Source organism: Larimichthys crocea, chromosome XXII, assembly GCF_000972845.2.
Source record: "Larimichthys crocea isolate SSNF chromosome XXII, L_crocea_2.0, whole genome shotgun sequence".
NCBI lineage: Eukaryota > Metazoa > Chordata > Actinopteri > Sciaenidae > Larimichthys > Larimichthys crocea.
This window is the reverse complement of record NC_040032.1, coordinates 14,228,465-14,245,661: the sequence shown is the minus strand read 5'-3', so window position 1 is coordinate 14,245,661 and position 17,197 is coordinate 14,228,465. Positions and strand designations below refer to the sequence as shown.

At 39.9% G+C, this 17,197-nt stretch overlaps 2 protein-coding genes across 2 annotated transcripts; one reads left to right on the top strand and one right to left on the bottom strand.

Annotated features, from left to right (window-relative positions):
* The first annotated feature begins 27 nt into the window (after nucleotides 1–27).
* Nucleotides 28–11,399, top strand: myo19 (myosin XIX). The gene is made up of 24 exons (XM_027273846.1): nucleotides 28–307; nucleotides 1,545–1,674; nucleotides 2,324–2,472; nucleotides 2,753–2,866; nucleotides 3,315–3,447; nucleotides 3,536–3,605; nucleotides 3,687–3,789; nucleotides 3,886–3,982; nucleotides 4,078–4,154; nucleotides 4,705–4,795; nucleotides 4,993–5,158; nucleotides 5,340–5,413; nucleotides 5,499–5,620; nucleotides 5,788–5,901; nucleotides 6,382–6,558; nucleotides 6,656–6,793; nucleotides 6,876–6,983; nucleotides 7,085–7,155; nucleotides 7,241–7,320; nucleotides 8,441–8,607; nucleotides 8,706–8,835; nucleotides 9,154–9,239; nucleotides 9,332–9,655; nucleotides 9,743–11,399. Exons 1-24 carry the CDS (start codon nucleotides 251–253, stop codon nucleotides 9,854–9,856), a joined length of 2,892 nt encoding a protein of 963 aa, XP_027129647.1. The 5' UTR covers nucleotides 28–250; the 3' UTR covers nucleotides 9,857–11,399.
* znhit3 (zinc finger, HIT-type containing 3) lies at nucleotides 11,113–13,336 on the bottom strand. Its single transcript, XM_010736540.3, has 5 exons — nucleotides 13,158–13,336; nucleotides 12,677–12,708; nucleotides 12,515–12,580; nucleotides 11,903–11,980; nucleotides 11,113–11,815 (listed from the first exon to the last, which is right to left on the bottom strand). The coding sequence occupies exons 1-5, from the start codon at nucleotides 13,223–13,225 to the stop codon at nucleotides 11,622–11,624; spliced, it is 438 nt and encodes a 145-aa protein (XP_010734842.3). The 5' UTR covers nucleotides 13,226–13,336; the 3' UTR covers nucleotides 11,113–11,621.
* Between the last annotated feature and the right edge of the window lie 3,861 nt (nucleotides 13,337–17,197).

Here is a 17,197-nt window from a genome sequence, read left to right as displayed (position 1 = left end):
GTGGTGGACAGCTGGGCCCGTGAAGCGTCAGGGAGGAGGGCGGGAATACGTAGCGTGTGTGTGTGTGTGTTGGGAATTTGGGAGACAGTCGGACAGTAAACGCAGCACGCACGGGAAGTTGTCCTTGAGGAATTTCATACAGTAATGGAAAATACTGCGGGTCAGCACCGCTTAAAACTCAACTAAGTGGACTTAAAGTTAACGTTTTTCGTTAAGTTTTAAGTCAGATACGAACTTTACCGGCAAATCAATGAGTTCTGCGGTCAACCGACGTAACGGTGGAGCAGGGTACAGACATGGGGCGACGGTAAGTCAGGACACGGGGGGACCAGGGGCGGAGAAACAGCCGTTAACGTCTCAACTGGCGGTTTAGTTGGTTTATTTAGTTGTTTATTAAATTTAAAAAGTCAAATTAAATGTAACTTGACTTGAAGTGACTTATCTACTCTGCTCTGTAAGTTACCGGCTCTCAGTTTTGATTGGTTGGTTCGTATTCAAACGCGTTGTGAAATGTCCTTTTGTGAAGTGTTTAAATGTGCCAGGTAAAAAAAATAGTCCCTACAATGTGAAGGAATAAACATTAGAAAACGTGTTTATAACTTGCTTGAGGACACGTACTGAGGAAACAGTAGTTATATCAGTGTATTTCAACATATAAACAGAGTTTACACACACTACTGTAATGTTTAATAGTGCCTTATATGCAACAGTCACTGAATTTTATTTATTTTTGACTAGACTTTGGCTGGAGAACTGCAAAAAACTCACTTTTTTAATGTATGCATCTTCCCTTTACATCAGACCTGAGTGTTAAATCCACTCATGTTATTATTCATGTCGCGTCAGGTGTTTAAATTAATATGATTATGGCTATTACATCATTATATAATGGCCTTACAGTGATGGGATGTAGGCTACCTGCAGCCCTTCTAGGTTAATTCTGCTTAGTACCTCAGTTATCAGACAGGCCATGTGATCTTGGCAGGATAAAGCAGACTTGGCTTTGTCATCATTCTGACGTTATCGTGAGACTATGAGCTGATTTTAGGCTCCAAATTAAAGCAAAATTTGCCTTTGGGATGATGTGTGAACATTTAATTTCATTGATAAGGAACGCTTCATAGGTCAAGTTTGACTTTTTGGTGCACAAAATAAGATAAGATAAGACTTTATTGATCAGACACCGGTGGAAATTCACTTGTTACAGCTTGTTACTCACAATACTCAAGGTGGATAAGACGTTTCCTTTCCAGTCTGTCTTCAGCTGCCTGTTCTCACGAGTTATTGCCCTTACCTGCCTTATTTTGAAAAGCTGAGGATTGGCAGGATCAGACTTGACGTCATGACATTTAGAGGTTTTGGACACAGCTGTTTGGTTTCTGACAGTGTTTATGTTTTACACATGTCGCCTCAGTTGTATGCATGACAAATACAAGATGCATAAACGCATAATTCCTTCAAATGTTCTTCTTTTTTTACTTACAGGGTGTCACTTCGTATTTTAAACGCAGTTTTCTTTCTGTTTCTGTTTCTGATTCACCCAGAAAGTCCATCGTCCTCCCCCGACCTTAAACGATTCACTGGACGGAGAAGTTCGGGCCTTCCTCACCGATGAAGACCAACTCCACACTTATGATGACCTCACCAAAGTCAACCCGGTGACCCCGACAACAGGTAACAAACGCGACGCGTCATGGGGCTTCTGTTTTCAACTCATTCTTCGACTTCTTATTGGCACAAATCTTTAAAATCTCTGGCGTTGAATGTCAAGCGAGCGCATTTTGTGTGTTGTATAAACTTTATCTTTATTTACAAACACACAGCACGCGTGACGTAATGTTTTCCAGCTCATGTGACCTTGAATGGCACAGCTGACTGAGTATTGTTTGACCACGTCCAGATAAAATCTGCAGGGATGATTAAAAAAAATGACAGATTGCAGCCAAATGAGTGAACCAAGGGCACGATTTACTAATTAACTTGTAGTATGGTAAGTAAATATGGATATTTTTTAACTCTACATTGTTTGTCTTGATTTAAAAATGCAGTGTCATTGGCATTAGAGAAGAGCAGTGTGTGTTATTGATTGAGTTGTGAAGGTTTCAGTTTATATTTCAAGGTGGTTTCTGTATAACTGCAGCTTATTAACAGCAGAGGTCAGGATAAGCACATGGAGCTGCTGTATGCTGCATCTGTTATTCTATATAATCAAAGACAAACATATCTTAATGCATTTTAATGCCGCTGTCTTTATCACATCGTTATCATCTGTTTTTGTTCCTGTTAATGTCTGATGATATTTAATGTTTTCTTTCTCTGATAGTGCTGAAATGTCTGCAGGCCAGGTACAGCGTCAAGGTGTTTTACACCCATGCTGGCTGCACCTTGGTGGCTCTTAACCCCTTCCAGCCGATCCCACACCTCTACTCTCTGGAAGTGATGAAGGAGTATCACTGCGCTACTCAGCCTCAGGTATTTACAGAGTCACAGCTGTGTATATTTAGTTATTACTTATAAGATACATTGTAGGAGTTTGGTGTGGACTTTCAGGATTATATCATGCACTAATGCTGATGATGTTTACTTTGAGTTTTAAACTACAAAAACCATAAACACTGAGGTTTTGTGGTCACTCTTATCGCTTGTCTGCCTCAAAGTCAAACTCATTAAACTCTTGAAGGTGCTGACGTCTCTCCTTGCAGTTGGGAACGACAGCAGCATCTAATTAAGTCTGTATTTCTTTCGTCAACAGGAGTTCAAACCACATATCTATATTGTGGCAGAAGAAGCCTACAGGAATGTCAAAGGACAGGTGGAGCCGGTGAACCAATCCTTGGTGGTCAGCGGTGAGAGCGGTGCAGGAAAGGTAAACCAACACACCAGAGGTTCAGAATGTCACATGCTTTTGTCACAGTCTTGGTCAATTTACTGTATGTGGACTAAGATGAGGCAGTTTTTGTGTGATTTATTCCCTGAATATTCTCAGCAAAAATGTGTTTTGATATTTCTAAAAACCTTGGATGTGCATATCTGTTGACATTTCACTGACAGATCAGTTAATTTGCTGCTATAAATTTACGAAAAACTCTTTGAATAACTAAGTGTTTGGGGTTTTTCAAACATGATGTCATTATTTTCCCCATTTAATAGGTTTTATTATTTTTTGTGAATGAATAAAAAATAAGAGGAGAGTTGGCATCTTTTTCAAATAACTTGAAGATTTCACATTGTGCTCTACTACTACTCTAAAAAGGAAACTGGCTGCAGCTCTGTGAAATGTAATCTTTAACGGTCGATACTTTGTTTCTTTACAGACGTGGACGTCTCGTTGCTTGATGAAATACTACGCTACTGTGGCGGCCTCCTCCTCAGTGGTGAAGAGTCAGGACACAGTGGAGAGGATAGAGAGGAGGGTGCTCGACTCCAACCCCATCATGGAAGCTTTCGGTGAGATAACTGACTGCCGGTGTCTCGTTAATGTGTCAATCATCATCACTATCTTCAGTCATCAGTTAACACTCTCTCCTCTGTGTAGGAAACGCCTGCACACTACGGAACAACAACAGCAGCCGCTTTGGAAAATACATCCAGCTTCAGCTCGACAGGTACTCACAAACATGCACTTTACTGTATGTGTGAGCTGTAAAGCTGTGAGTTTAACCTCTTCAACATGTTTTCACATGAAGGTGTCAGCTGTTGGTCGGGGCCTCTGTGCAGACATATTTGCTAGAGAAGACCAGGGTGGCCTTCCAACCGGCTAATGAGAGAAACTTCCACATTTTTTACCAGGCGAGTGAACACGCCTGCACTAAACCTCATGTCTTCAACACATTAACACATTCATGTCAGTCAGATGTCAATGCTGAGAGTGTATTGTTTCCTCAGATGATAAAAGGCGCCACAGATGAGCAGAGAAAGGAGTGGAAGATGCCTCATGGAGAGAGTTTCGCCTGGCTACCAAATTCTGAAAAAACACTTGAGGGTCTGTCTTTTTTTTTTTTTTATGGGCTTTTAGACAGTTTTTTGTCTTTTATTCTGTAGATTCTCACATATAACTTCTCATTTAATGTTTTATAGAGGATTGTTTCCATGAGACTGTCGAAGCAATGGTTCATCTGGGCATTAATGCAGAGAGACAGCGACTGATATTCAGGGTAAAGTATTCATCATTGGTAAACTCCTGAGTAAACAGTCACACTATAATGTAGCTGTGTTCCTTTTCAGGCATAAATTCGATGCACTTTTATTTTGAAAAAGACTCTTATTTAGAAGCGTTTATCTTGCTAAGAAGTTCTTATTTCACAGTTAATTTCCTGTTAGTAGTTTGAGGAGGTCAGCTGAATCTGCACAACTACATTTCTGTGTTCAATCCCATTTATTTGGAAAAGAGCCACAGTAAACGGAAACTAAAGCTTACTATGACTCGCTTCATCATTTGCAAGGAAGAGGACAACATAATAGTTACAGGCAGATAAAATGACATTTGTCTTTGGCAACAGTTCTTCTTCTCCTCCTGTGAAGTGTATTCATTCAATAAAAACTTAGATCTGCTTGCAACTGTATTATCATGTGTTTCTAAACCGTTTATTACGTCTTAATACGCTGCTTATAAATCCTAAATGTATGTAGTTTTGCCTGTGTTTTTCATTATCTTTCTCATTAAGCATTAAATGAAATGTTTCTGTTTATTGTGCTTCATTACAGACATTAGCAGGAATTCTGCAGTTGGGGAATGTGAATTTCTCCTCTTCTTCCGATGAATCACAACCTTGTAACCTAGACGAACAGTCCAAAGGTATTAGCCGTGATTTTATTTCAGATATTTCATCGACTCTTATCAGTCACTTCCAGTTACTGAGTGCTGTGCTAAAGTATGTATGATAAAGTATGTACTGGATAAAAGAATACAAGTCATGACACCACCACGCTCTCTGACAAGAGACAAACAGGAAACATGCAGCTAACAGCCTTCCACTTCGACCTGTGTCTTAGACTTCTTGCAGCGGGCTGCAGAGCTGCTGTGCGTCCCTGCCGAGGAGCTTCAGACGTGTTTGAGAGTGAAGATGTTGAAGGCGGGGAAGCAGAGCGTGCACAAGCCCTGTCCCCAGACAGAGTGCAGCATGAGGAGAGACTGCCTGGCCAAGGTCATCTACGCGGGGTAAGAACGAGGATCTGACCTATCGCAGTGTGACGAAGTTATGTGGAAAGAGTTTGTTTTTGTCCTGCAACTAAGACTCAAAACTGAAAGCATCTTCTTGTTCACAATAAACAGCGAGGACGATCTGTCTGTTCATCACAGTTTATATTTGTCAGCTCCCTATGTTGCTTCTTTCCAACAGATTATTTGAGTGGCTGGTCACGTTCATCAACAACAGCATCTGTGCAGACGAATCCACATGGTGCAACTTCATAGGTAAACTGTCTTTTTTCACTCTTCATTTAATGTTTGTAACATTCTTTTCATAAGCTCACACAGTCCTCCTCTCTGTGCTCTCCAGGAGTTTTAGACGTGTACGGGTTCGAGTGTTTCAACTTGAATAACCTGGAGCAGCTGTGCATCAACTACGCCAACGAGAAACTGCAGCAGCACTTCGTGGCTCATTATCTCCAAGCTCAGCAGGTATCGTCTGTAGTCTGTCTGATGGCAATCCGCTTATTGTGTCGATGCTTCAGGCATTCAGAAGGCTTCTTCAGTTTTTGTTTTGAAAACAGAGCTGTCGTTCCTCGTGTAATGTGAGAAATGGATTTTGTGTTTCTAATATTTATGTTTATCTCTGCTTCTGCCAGGAGGAATATGTATCAGAGGGGTTGCAGTGGTCATTTGTCAAATACCAAAACAACCAGAGCTGTCTGGATCTTATAGAGGGAAGTCCTGTCAGCGTGTTTTCTCTTCTTAATGAGGTACGCTGCTCATTTTCTATTGTCATCATAAAAATAATTACAAAGACAGTATACAAGTTATATTACTTTCATAAGCAAACAACACATGCTAATAATAGTAAAAACACTGCTGCCTGTATAAATCAGTTATTGTTTGTGGGCACAGACTCGAGCCAATAGAATACTAAGATAAACACCTCTTGACTTCCACCCACACAGCAATAACACAGAGAAAAAAATCTAAATAAATGCATCACATTTGTCTTGAGCATCAAGGCCTATGAGTTGCAATTTATTGGGAATTATATGAGGAATTGTTCTTTTAAAACAAAATGACGACAGTATGGATATATCTTTTTACACTGACGCCTATTGCAAAGACAGTATACAAACAATTTTCCCCTTATAATGGAGAAGAACGTAAAACGTATAATGATTGATGGATTGATTGATGTATCTATAACGAGGATGTTTCCACCTTTATGCATGTTTGTCCTGTAGGAGAGTCGTCTGAACAGAGCCTCTGACGCAAAGACATTCAGGGTTCGTTTGGAGAAGGAGCTCTGTGATAATGCCAACATCAGCTGGGACAAGTTCAGCAGGTTGCCGCACTTCACTGTGGCCCATTACGCCGGCAAAGTCAACTACCAGATACAGGGCATGGTGGCGAAGAACAAGGTGTGTAAGAAAAGCTTTTAAAATGTTTTCAGAAAGTTCACCATCAGTCCATTCACTCTTATTCTAATCGTGGATTTTGTGGGGGTGGCGGTTTTAGGACCCAGTACCACCAGAGCTCATCAACCTGCTTCAGAAGTCTGACAACCTGCTGCTTCATCAGATCTTCACTAACAAGGAAGACGAGAACCTGACCACCAAGGGACTCAGTAAAGTCACCGTGGTCTCTAAGTTTAAGGTGCGCACCGACTGAAGCTTGTTTTAGCTCAGTAGATCCTCCTGGGAGTGTTGACACTGATGGTGTTAATGTCTGATTGCAGAACTCTCTGGAGAGCCTGATGAAGATCCTCCACAGCACGACGCCTCACTACACTCGCTGCATCAAACCGAACCCGGAGTGCAAGCCACTGACCTTCAAAAAGGAGGAGGTAGATATCCTACACACACATTTGATACGGTTCTGTTGTTCAGCAGCACCGCAACGAGAGGCAGTCCTTTAATTCTGTTTCTATGTCCCGTCTGCTGTCAGGTTATCGTGCAGTTGGAGGCCTGTGGGATTGTGGAGACTATTCACATCAGTGCTGCCGGCTTTCCAATAAGGTGAAACGTCTTCTGTTTGTTTAATCTGAATGTATTTGTTTGTTTCTCTTGGACTTTGGTTGACTTCTCATTTCTGTTTTTACAGAATTCCTTTCAAAGACTTCGTCCAACGTTATGCACTGATTACAAAGTATTCAAATGTCAAATCAGGGAGTCATCGCGTCGGTAAGTACAGTTTGTTGTTGGATCAATTTGAAGCCAATGTTTGCATGTTTACTGTGGACAAAGAGTGATTTTATTTCCTCTCTTTAGGTCTGCTGGTTTATTCTCCTTTCCCTTCAGTAGTCCTCTTAATAATTCTGATCCTCAGCCCTCTGCTCTTCTTGGGACTTTTCCATTTGGTGTCTAAAAACAGGACTTTCTAACAAAATTTGAAACTTCTTATGAACTTTCCAGGTAAATGCATGCACCGCTGACTATCAGGGCCCTGCTTTTTGCCTTTGTGTTGTTTTAATATTTCTCTTTTCATTCCTGATCGCTGCATGCTGGATCGTACACTCATCTTAACCTGCTGCTTTTTAGCTATGTCTTGTCACTTCCAGACTGAAATATGTCAACAACTGTTGGATGGTTTGCTGTGAAATTTGGTACACGCTGTACATTTATGGTCCCCTCAGGATGCATCGTAATAACTTTGGTGATCCTCTGACGTTACGTGTAGCACCACCATGAAGTTAAAATAGTAATTAGCCCCATTCGTTGGCTCTTCCACCTCCTGGCAATGATGCTCAAACAAGCCACCTAATTCTGCATAACTTTAAGCTTTATTATAATTAGAACAGGAGAGTTGTATATAAATTCACCCTCAGTACAGTTGTCATGACGGGGGAAATTAGCTATAGAGACCAAAACTGTTTTTTAACATGGGGACTGCAGTTTTTGGCTTCACTTCACAGTCATGGAGGGTGCCGCTTGTGCAAATCTGACTTACTAACATGTTAAACAAACATGGTAATCATGTCGACATCCTCATTGTGAGCATGTCTGCCTTACAGAGCTGCTAGCATGGCTGTAAACTCTCAGTCTTTGTTGTATGAATGTTGCTCACTAACCCTGAATGCTGCCAGATATTATCAGGTTTGAAAAATTAATTGAATTCACAGTAATCAAATCACCGTCTGTGGAAACCGTGCTGTTGATTCTGATGGATTTCTCTGCTCTCTCACGCTGCTGAGCAGTTTTTACCTCACTGTCTGACATACTGTGTACAGTATCTGAACTATGTGGTAAAGCTGAGACAGTTTGAGTGCTGAATTATGCCTCTAATGCTCCACTCTGTCTGTAGATGTGAAGGCTGCCAGCAACAACGTTCTCCGGCAGGAGGTGGAGAAGCTCCTGCGTGTCACGTTACAGCGACCCAAGGCGTTTGACCTTTCACACAACCTTGGCAGTGAAAAACAAAATTCATGGGTGCACTGTGGAAAGACTAAAGTTTTTCTCACCCAGTTGATGGTCAGTCATTTATATATATATACACACAGACACACAGGCATCTTCACGTATAATTTTGTATAACTAAAGTGCTGACATGCCTGGTTGTTGTCTTACAGCTAGATTTGCTGGAGGATCAGAGGAAGAAAACGCTGACGCGGTGTGCCTTCACCATTCAGTGCTGCTGGCTGCGGTACCAGCGCCGCAGACGCCACGCCCGCCAGCAGTCTGCTACTCTGATCCAAGCAGGTAAACTCTTAATGTCCCGCTCAGGTACCGCTGAGTGGAATCAGCAAAGCTCTGCAGCCTCGCCTCCCGCTGTGTGAGTCTGCTGGCTTTCACCGTCTGGCCAACAGGAACCAGCTGGCAGAGTCTGTACAAAATGTTTGCAGGCTGTTTGTCCCGTCAGAAGCTGCCAAATATTGACAGACATCTGATTAACTGTTAATGACAGATGTTCTTTTGATAACTCTGTCTGGATGGGATTACGTAAACAGTCCTCTTCACGAGGCACAGATTAAACTTGAATGAAATGAAGGGCTTGAAGTGTTTTTATGTCTCCTGCAGCGGTGAGGTCCTGGCTGGTCAGGAGGAAGGTCCGGAGGTGGAACAGAGCAGCTGCTGTCATCCAGAGCGCCTGGAGGAAGTGGAGGGTGAGATTTGGAAACATGCCGTGATTGAAGTTCTCTTAAAAATATTTATAATGTGCATTGTCCCACGTAAATTGCTGTCTTCTTCGTGTTAGGCACTATTAAAGTCCTTGGCCGAGGCAGAACTGGACGATGCGAAGGATCTCATAAAGGAGAGCGTGCCAGAGTTGAACCCTGTTATCAGGGAGCGAGGCTCAGTGCAGCTCTCCAGCATCCCGGAGCCCGTCACAGTGCGAGGCTGGCCCATGGGCCTGGCTCTGGCCACTGCCCCGTCCATCACCCTCTCCATGACGGCCACGGGCTTCCAGAAAATGATGTCTGTCATGGCCTCACTCAACCTGCCCTCCAGGAGAGGGGGGTACAAGGTGGAGACCAACCAGTACACGCAGGAGCTCGCCTCCATTCGGGCTCAACCACGGGTGAGAGCACATCCACACGAGTTTCTGTAAGGATCTGTATGAACTATGATCGGTCATTTGAGACTGAATTTTTCTTTTTCCTCTCAGGGATCGGTAAAGCTGCATTGTCAGCGATCTCCTCTTCTCTACGCAGACAGGAAACCAGTCATGAAGAGCGACGTGAAGGGGTTCAACGAGATCCTGCTAGAGAAAACTTTATAACTTTATTTGCAGAACACTAAAGGCTTTAAAGTGATCATTTACTGCTCTAATGTTTTAAAGAATGCCAAAGTTATTCTCACTCTGTATATTACACAAGGGTGCAAAGAATATTTTAACCTCACATGTCGTCAGGTAAGATAATGCAGACTGCTGTGAACCTGACGTTCTCATGAGAAAACCTAAATCTCAGTAGAAACAGTCGTGCTATCTCGTCTTCGACAGTTTGTGGAATATTTTCCATGTGCCCCACATGTATAATGGTTATGATGGGGTGACTGCAGGACAAGACAAATGTAATCATTTTTATTTAAATTATTTTTTGTTGGGGTAAAAGTGCATTCAGACAGGATCAGAACGCAGAGTTTACCATTCATTTAAGTGGTGGGTAGTCAGCAGCAACCTACGGGGGAGAAGTTGTACCCAACGTCACACTGCGTCCTCAAATCAGACGCTCGGACCAGTCAAACTTGTCTCTGAAACTGAGACAATACAGGTGGATTCATGGACTGAACTCTGATACTCTACCTGTTGTATTCTGACTTTGTGTATTTCATCTTCCTAGATTCTAGTGACACAAAGAAGTTTCCTTTGATTTGTGTTAAAGCCAGTTAATTAGCGAAATAAAAGCGTATTTCCCGATTGTTTCGTAGCAGTTATGGACAACCCTGCAGTGCCTGATTCAGTCTGAATGTGCCCTAACTGGAATCACACAGCATACTGTTAGCACCTTTTTAAAAAACAGAGCAGACTGCAGGTTTTTGTCTCATCGTTGCCTCTTTGGAACGTCTGATTGTCGATCAAAGTGTTTGGCCTTCCACAGGTGCCTTTGTTGAAATCTAGGGCTGTCGGTGTATGTATTTATTTACGGGTGACTATTTATGTGATTTGATGAGATTTATGAATATATTGGTGATTCAGATGCACAGGATTTATTCTGAGTGTGATTTATGCTGCAGAGAAAAGGTAATTAAGCAAGTTTTGCACATGTAAAGCATATATTGCACATTAAAACACAGCAACAGACTGACAGTCACAAATAAGCGAACACGCCACTTGTACAGTAGATGTAGTCAAACTGCTGCTCTTTGTTCGAGAAGGGGTCTTTAGAATTATGCACATTTGCTAAATCACTTTGTATGATTTTAATCTGCTGCAGTCCAAAGCATCAACGCAAGTATTGTATAACATACCAAAGTCTTTGTACACTAGTGTTTTGTGTGGAAGAATCATGTTTTGTTATATTACGAGTTTTAATATTTCAAACATCTTTTTGCTACAAATGTTACAAAATATTATTCATGGTAACTTAACACTGATGTTTAGCTGCCCAGCTTTACCCACAGACAGCATGAAACGTCTTTCTTTGCTCACTAAACACTTTGTTTTCTAGTTATGGATTCACTGATAGGTGTCTGAATCATGGCAGTTTGTTATAATGCAATCTCTGTACTTGTTTTTGTCAGTGGTACCAAGGGATCAATGTACAACAACTTGAATTTTGTTAATATTTAAATGTTTTGTTGGAATAAATTTTATAAATTTGAATGTAGTAGTTTTTCCTTTCACCTCAAACGTGATCGGTGACATTAACTCCAAGCTTTTAGTGTTGACTCAGGAACATTTCAGCCTTTATTTGAACACTATATATACACTGTAACATGAAAAGGCACAGACAGGTTACAGTAATGTGGCTTATTCTGAGACATTTTATATATATAAAAAAAGTATATAAAGTCATGATAGAAAATCTAAAGCAGGCACAAGTTTATAAATCATAAGCGTCACTGGATTTTGCTTCGTCGTCGACAATTTTCAAACACCGATCTGAAAATTCAACAAACAGAGGCTCCTGCATGGCAGCCTTCATCGCGTCATATTTGTTGTCTGCGCCGTCAACAGAGCGTAATAACTGTCTCAGATGGGGGTTGCACAGAAGATCTCTCAGCTCTTTAGACTGACCTGTAGAGGAAAGAAGAGAACGTGAAATTATCCACGTCTGACTGCTGAAAACTTTTAAATTAACAGAAGGTGACGTTGGGTTCATACCTAACAGCTGGAGTCTCTGCAGAGGCACTTTGTCAGTGATGCTGTCTTCATGCAGAAGATCCTCAACAGTCCACGGCTCTGCAGACAGTAAAGAAACACAGGGCGTCACTGTGTGTTTTTGTTGAGGTTCTCTCGACAACTATAAGTCCAGCTGCAGAGGATCTGAGGGAGCTACTGGGAACATATCTAAAGGAAAGATCAGCTTGTGGCATTGAGTGATTTAAAAACTAATAAGTGGATCTTAAAATAAAAGACTTCTAGGCAACCAGCAGCTTTAAAATAAGAGTAATCAGTCACTACTCAGGCTGCTTTGTTGTGAGTTGTAGGCAACCAACAGACCAAACGAGAGAGCACTGCACTGCAGTATCACCTTGAAGCGATAAAAAGCATGCATTCCTTTTTTTTGTGGAATATTCTGACCATAGAAACATTTCTGAGATGATAAAATCACATTTTTGTGACATTTCTAATGCTTGAGACAACAAGCCCTCCTATGTTTTTCTCTTTTTTTTTATGTAACTTTGTCCAGGTTTCTCTTCCTGGCTTACGTGGATTTACTGCACATAAACACAATCACACACCACAGGGACGACGAGACAAGTAAAACCATACCAGTGTTGACAGGATCCTTAGCTTCAGGTTCAACAGGTGGAGGCTGCTCCAAAGGGACGCAAGTGTCTGTGGACAAAAAAAAATTAGATAATAGATGGAGCTAAACAAACAGCACATACATACATCAATAAAATATATAAAAGATAGATGAAGATCATTTACCTTTGTGCCTCTTATAACAGCCTAGTGAACAACTGTCAGGAAAAAAACAACAACAACAATAACAATTAAACATCTGATAGATCATAATAATCTGACCTCAGGTCAGATGTTAGTGTGTTTAAATGGTCAGTTAATGAATGAATGAATGAATTAAAATAAATCAAAACAATCAGTGTTGTGACGTCACAACGGGGGGAACGCTGCACTATGACGACACAAATCGGTTTGACCCACGTGGGTCGCTGCACTATGACGACACAAATCGGTTTGACCCACGTGGGTTACCGTCCCATGTGGTGTTGATGTTTACACGTGCAACTTTAAGAACAGTTACTCTCAGTAAATATGGTATATATATATTTGTTATCAACCAACCAACCGTCGTTACAAGTAACCTCACGTTACTGCCTTTAGATAGAGTAACTGTCAATGTTTACCGTATTCGCGTTTTAGCTGGTTAGCTCATTTAAAAGTGACTTACTATCTTATTTTGCAGGTCGGACATCTGTATTTTGGCGTCTGGTCGCTGCACACGCTGCAGATCTGCATCTTTGTCCGGTAAAAAAAACAAATAAAATGACAAAAAACACAATCAATCAGGTCGCTCGCCGCTCAAACAGGCTTTGAAGACTCGGAAATAAATGACGGGTATCAGTTCCGGTGAGCGATCCTTCAAAATAAAAGCATGTACTTAAAGGGCCAGTGTGTCAGATTTAGATAGATAGATAGATAGATAGATAGATAGATAGATAGATAGATAGATAGATAGATAGATAGATAGATAGATAGATAGATAGATAGATAGATAGAGAAAGGCCCCTTTGGTTTTTTTCATGTGTTTCACAGCTTGCAATTGTTCTTCCTTCACGTTAGGAAGAATAGATGGTGACACACTACAAATGTGTCATTTATTCATGCCATGTAATCACTGACCTGTGACTGCAGAGCCACATATTTCGAATTGTCACTGCTTCCGCATCCACTTAAAGACGTTGATTTAACCGCCTTAGCCTTTGCAGGAAGTTATTTACTGTATAATTAAGTATTACGTAACTATAATCACCAAGTGTTTTAATGACACCTTCCAATAACTTTTTAATTGACATATTTTGGATTGCTTCATCTTAAAAAAAATGCTGCACATTCAAATATTCTGCACACTACCTGGTGAATACTTTGCACAATCTTTTCAGTTTAAAACAAATTTTAAATATATTTATATCTTCTAGTACTTGTTTTTTTTAATCTCCCTTATATTTTTTTACTTTGTTTGTTTGTTAATGCACCAGAACACCAAGACAAATCCCTTGTATGTGGAAAACTACTTGGCAATAAAACATTTTTTGATTCTGATCTCTGAAACCTCACATTGCTCATAGCAGTAAAACCACATTGTACAATTTAAAAATGCACATTACGTTGAGCATTTTAAAAAGCACTGTGGTTTGGCCTTGGTGTCTGGATGTGATGGCCACTCGTCTGGGATACAAAAAGTAAACTGCAGGGTTTGTATGTAGAGAGTAGGAAGGTCCGCTGATCCACTAAGGAGGGATGGAGTGATCTGCTTTTATATAAACTATAAAAACAAAATAACTTTTATTATCAGTTATGAGCAACATAAAAAAAAACAGTACACGGTGGTTTAGTTAACAGTTTTTATTGAATCAAAATACAGAATCATATCTTAAGCACCAACATAAATGACTATATTTATTTATGTTTATCAAGCACACACACACCGCTAACCTATATAGCTCAACATAAACTATTCTTGCACAGCTGTAACTCAAGAGTTGGAGGTCTTGTTACAGGGTAGCATACGGGAATGGAGAGCTGTTTCATGTCTGATCGAAGGACATATTCCTGCTGTCACAGTGCTCCATTCACTGGAAAGGGGGAGGAGGCAGAGACGCTTGGCCACAGTCAACATCGGAAATCCAACTCGTATCAGGATCTGTGTGTGGGGGGAAAAAAGACAAGAAAAGGTCATAACAGATCACATATCCTGCAACTAAAAGGTCATTTTCTTGCAACCGCATCTCATTTTCTCCTATTAAATGTCAGGAAATAATCAAATATGTGTGACCAGCAGTCTGAAAGTGACAGATATTCAGCTTACGGTGATGCACAACAGGAAAAACAGTACATTTCCACACTTGGGAAGCTGGAACCAATCAATAAAACAATGTCAACAATGAATTTTTGTGGGTTTACTGATTGATTAATAGATCGATTGCTTGTTTGCTTTCAGCTCTTTTTCCTTGCACTGTACTGGCCTGAATTATAGTGCCAAATGCTCTAAAGGCATCCGCCTGTGCAAAAAATGAGGAAATGGCTTTTTTTCTACCAGGATACAAAGAGGAGCTGTAAAAAAAAAGGCTTGGCTGATATGGCTGATAGGTTTCTACCTATAATAGGCAAAGCAAACCTGAATTTTCAAGCACCAACCTGACTGTGCCTGACAAAAGAAGGCGTTGTTGCAACATTCATATTTATGGGCTTGACTAATCTGCAGGATGTCGTTATGTAAATAGTAAAAAAAAAAAAAAAAAAAAAAAAAAGGTTTCAATTATTGGCTCCCTGGATTTGAGGACACTTTGTCACCTGTAAACATCGAAGGAAAAGACACATCAAGACGACGCGCTCTTGGTTCTCCTGCGCTTCATCTCGCTGTTGTGAAATTTCTCCGCTATCTTCCTCTCGTGTCCTGCGGGGCAATGGCGGTTCGTGTTCAGCTCGATCTCCCTCTTGCTCCTGCCTTTGCCACAGGCGTGACACGAGTACTCGAGCAGGTTGTAGTAGTCGTACTGGTCGTAGTATGCCTCCTCGAAGGAGACGAATCTTTCCATGTCTGTCGCCATTTGGAGACCGATCACAGCTGTTTTGGGTTTTTTTTTATACACCAGATGAGTGTGAGAGAGAGAAGTAAACAGGTGATGTCACCCTGTGTTTATATACACGGAGTCACGTGACCGCGGCTCGTGTCACGTGAGGAAATGTTCAAAACACAAGTCATATTTCATGGTAAAGCCTTTGTTTATACTGCAGGTTAAGAGGATTTATAGTGAATAAAGTAGGAATGTAGTCAAAACACTGTCATATTTAATGGAAAAACGTTTATTTTATACAGCATTCGTGTGAGTGTTTCTTTTGATGGTAAAATACTGAACAAAATGCCAACTTTTGAGGTGAAATCAACAATATAATTTTACTGTAATATTATAAAAAAAAACTTATACCAACTAAAACATATACTATGTTTTAGTTGTATTTTAAACAAGTGTGTTTATATCAAATTAATGTTGGGAATTAAAGTTGTTGTAATAATGATGTTGCTAAGGTGCCATTACTTTGTGAGAAAATAAGTTCTGGTTCATCTTAAGTGAATTTCAAAGGAATTTATGATAAGTAATTTTGTTAATATACAATGTATAGGCTATAACAACAACAACAAGGAATAACAGCTTCTATTTCTTAAAAATTGTAAAACTGAGAGTAATACTTGGAGGTTTAATGATGGATGATGTAAATACGTATAAATATATATGTCTTAAAAGATAGAAGGTATAGGCATATGCTAGATAAGTTTAAGTGGCTACAGTACTGTATAAATAAATTAAAAGTCTAAGAGAAGGAAGAACATAGAGCCATATCTGTGCAAAATATACATGAAACTTTGTACAATAACTTGTGCACTAAAATCTAGTTTGTATTATGTACCTTATTATGCATATCTATTACTATTTGCATGTATTATGTTTATTCATGATCTATTATGTCAATATAATATATCAGAGAAGAGCATTATGTTAAAGGGTCTTTCTAATATTTTGCCAACCACATTTACATTCATGAAAGGGCCATAATATTAGAAACAATATAATGCAGTCTATTTAACACTACTGCAAATTGCAACCTCAATAGTGAACATGATAGTTAAATTAATACCTCTGTGACAGTGTCAACAGAAACTGAAACATGATCAGCTTTGTAAAAGTAGAATTTAATGCAGAGTTGTTGTGTTGGATCACATTGGATTGTACAAGTGTACCTAATGTGAAATTGTATATTGAAATCAATTGGAAATTAAAGTGGTTGTAATAATAATGTTGCTAAGGCGCCATTATTTTGTGAGAAAATAAGTTTAAGGACCTTTAGTGACTGAAGTTATGGCAAGTAATTATGGTAATAAACAATATATATACTCAAATGTTACAGCCACAGTTAGATTTATTACAACACAAACCGACATGATGTAGATACGTTTAAGTGGCTAAAGTCTAAATATAATATAAAAGTATAGATATAAAATATAAAAGAAAGAAGAACATGTAGCTCTATCTGTGCAAAATATAAAAAATAATCAAATAAAAATATAGTGCAAGATATTATTATTATACACAACAGCCACTACAGTTATATAATAGCAATGACAACAACAACATGTACTTACTATTACTCTAATGTACTACTGGTACTATCAAATAACGTAATAATACCTAATAATTTAATACATAATAA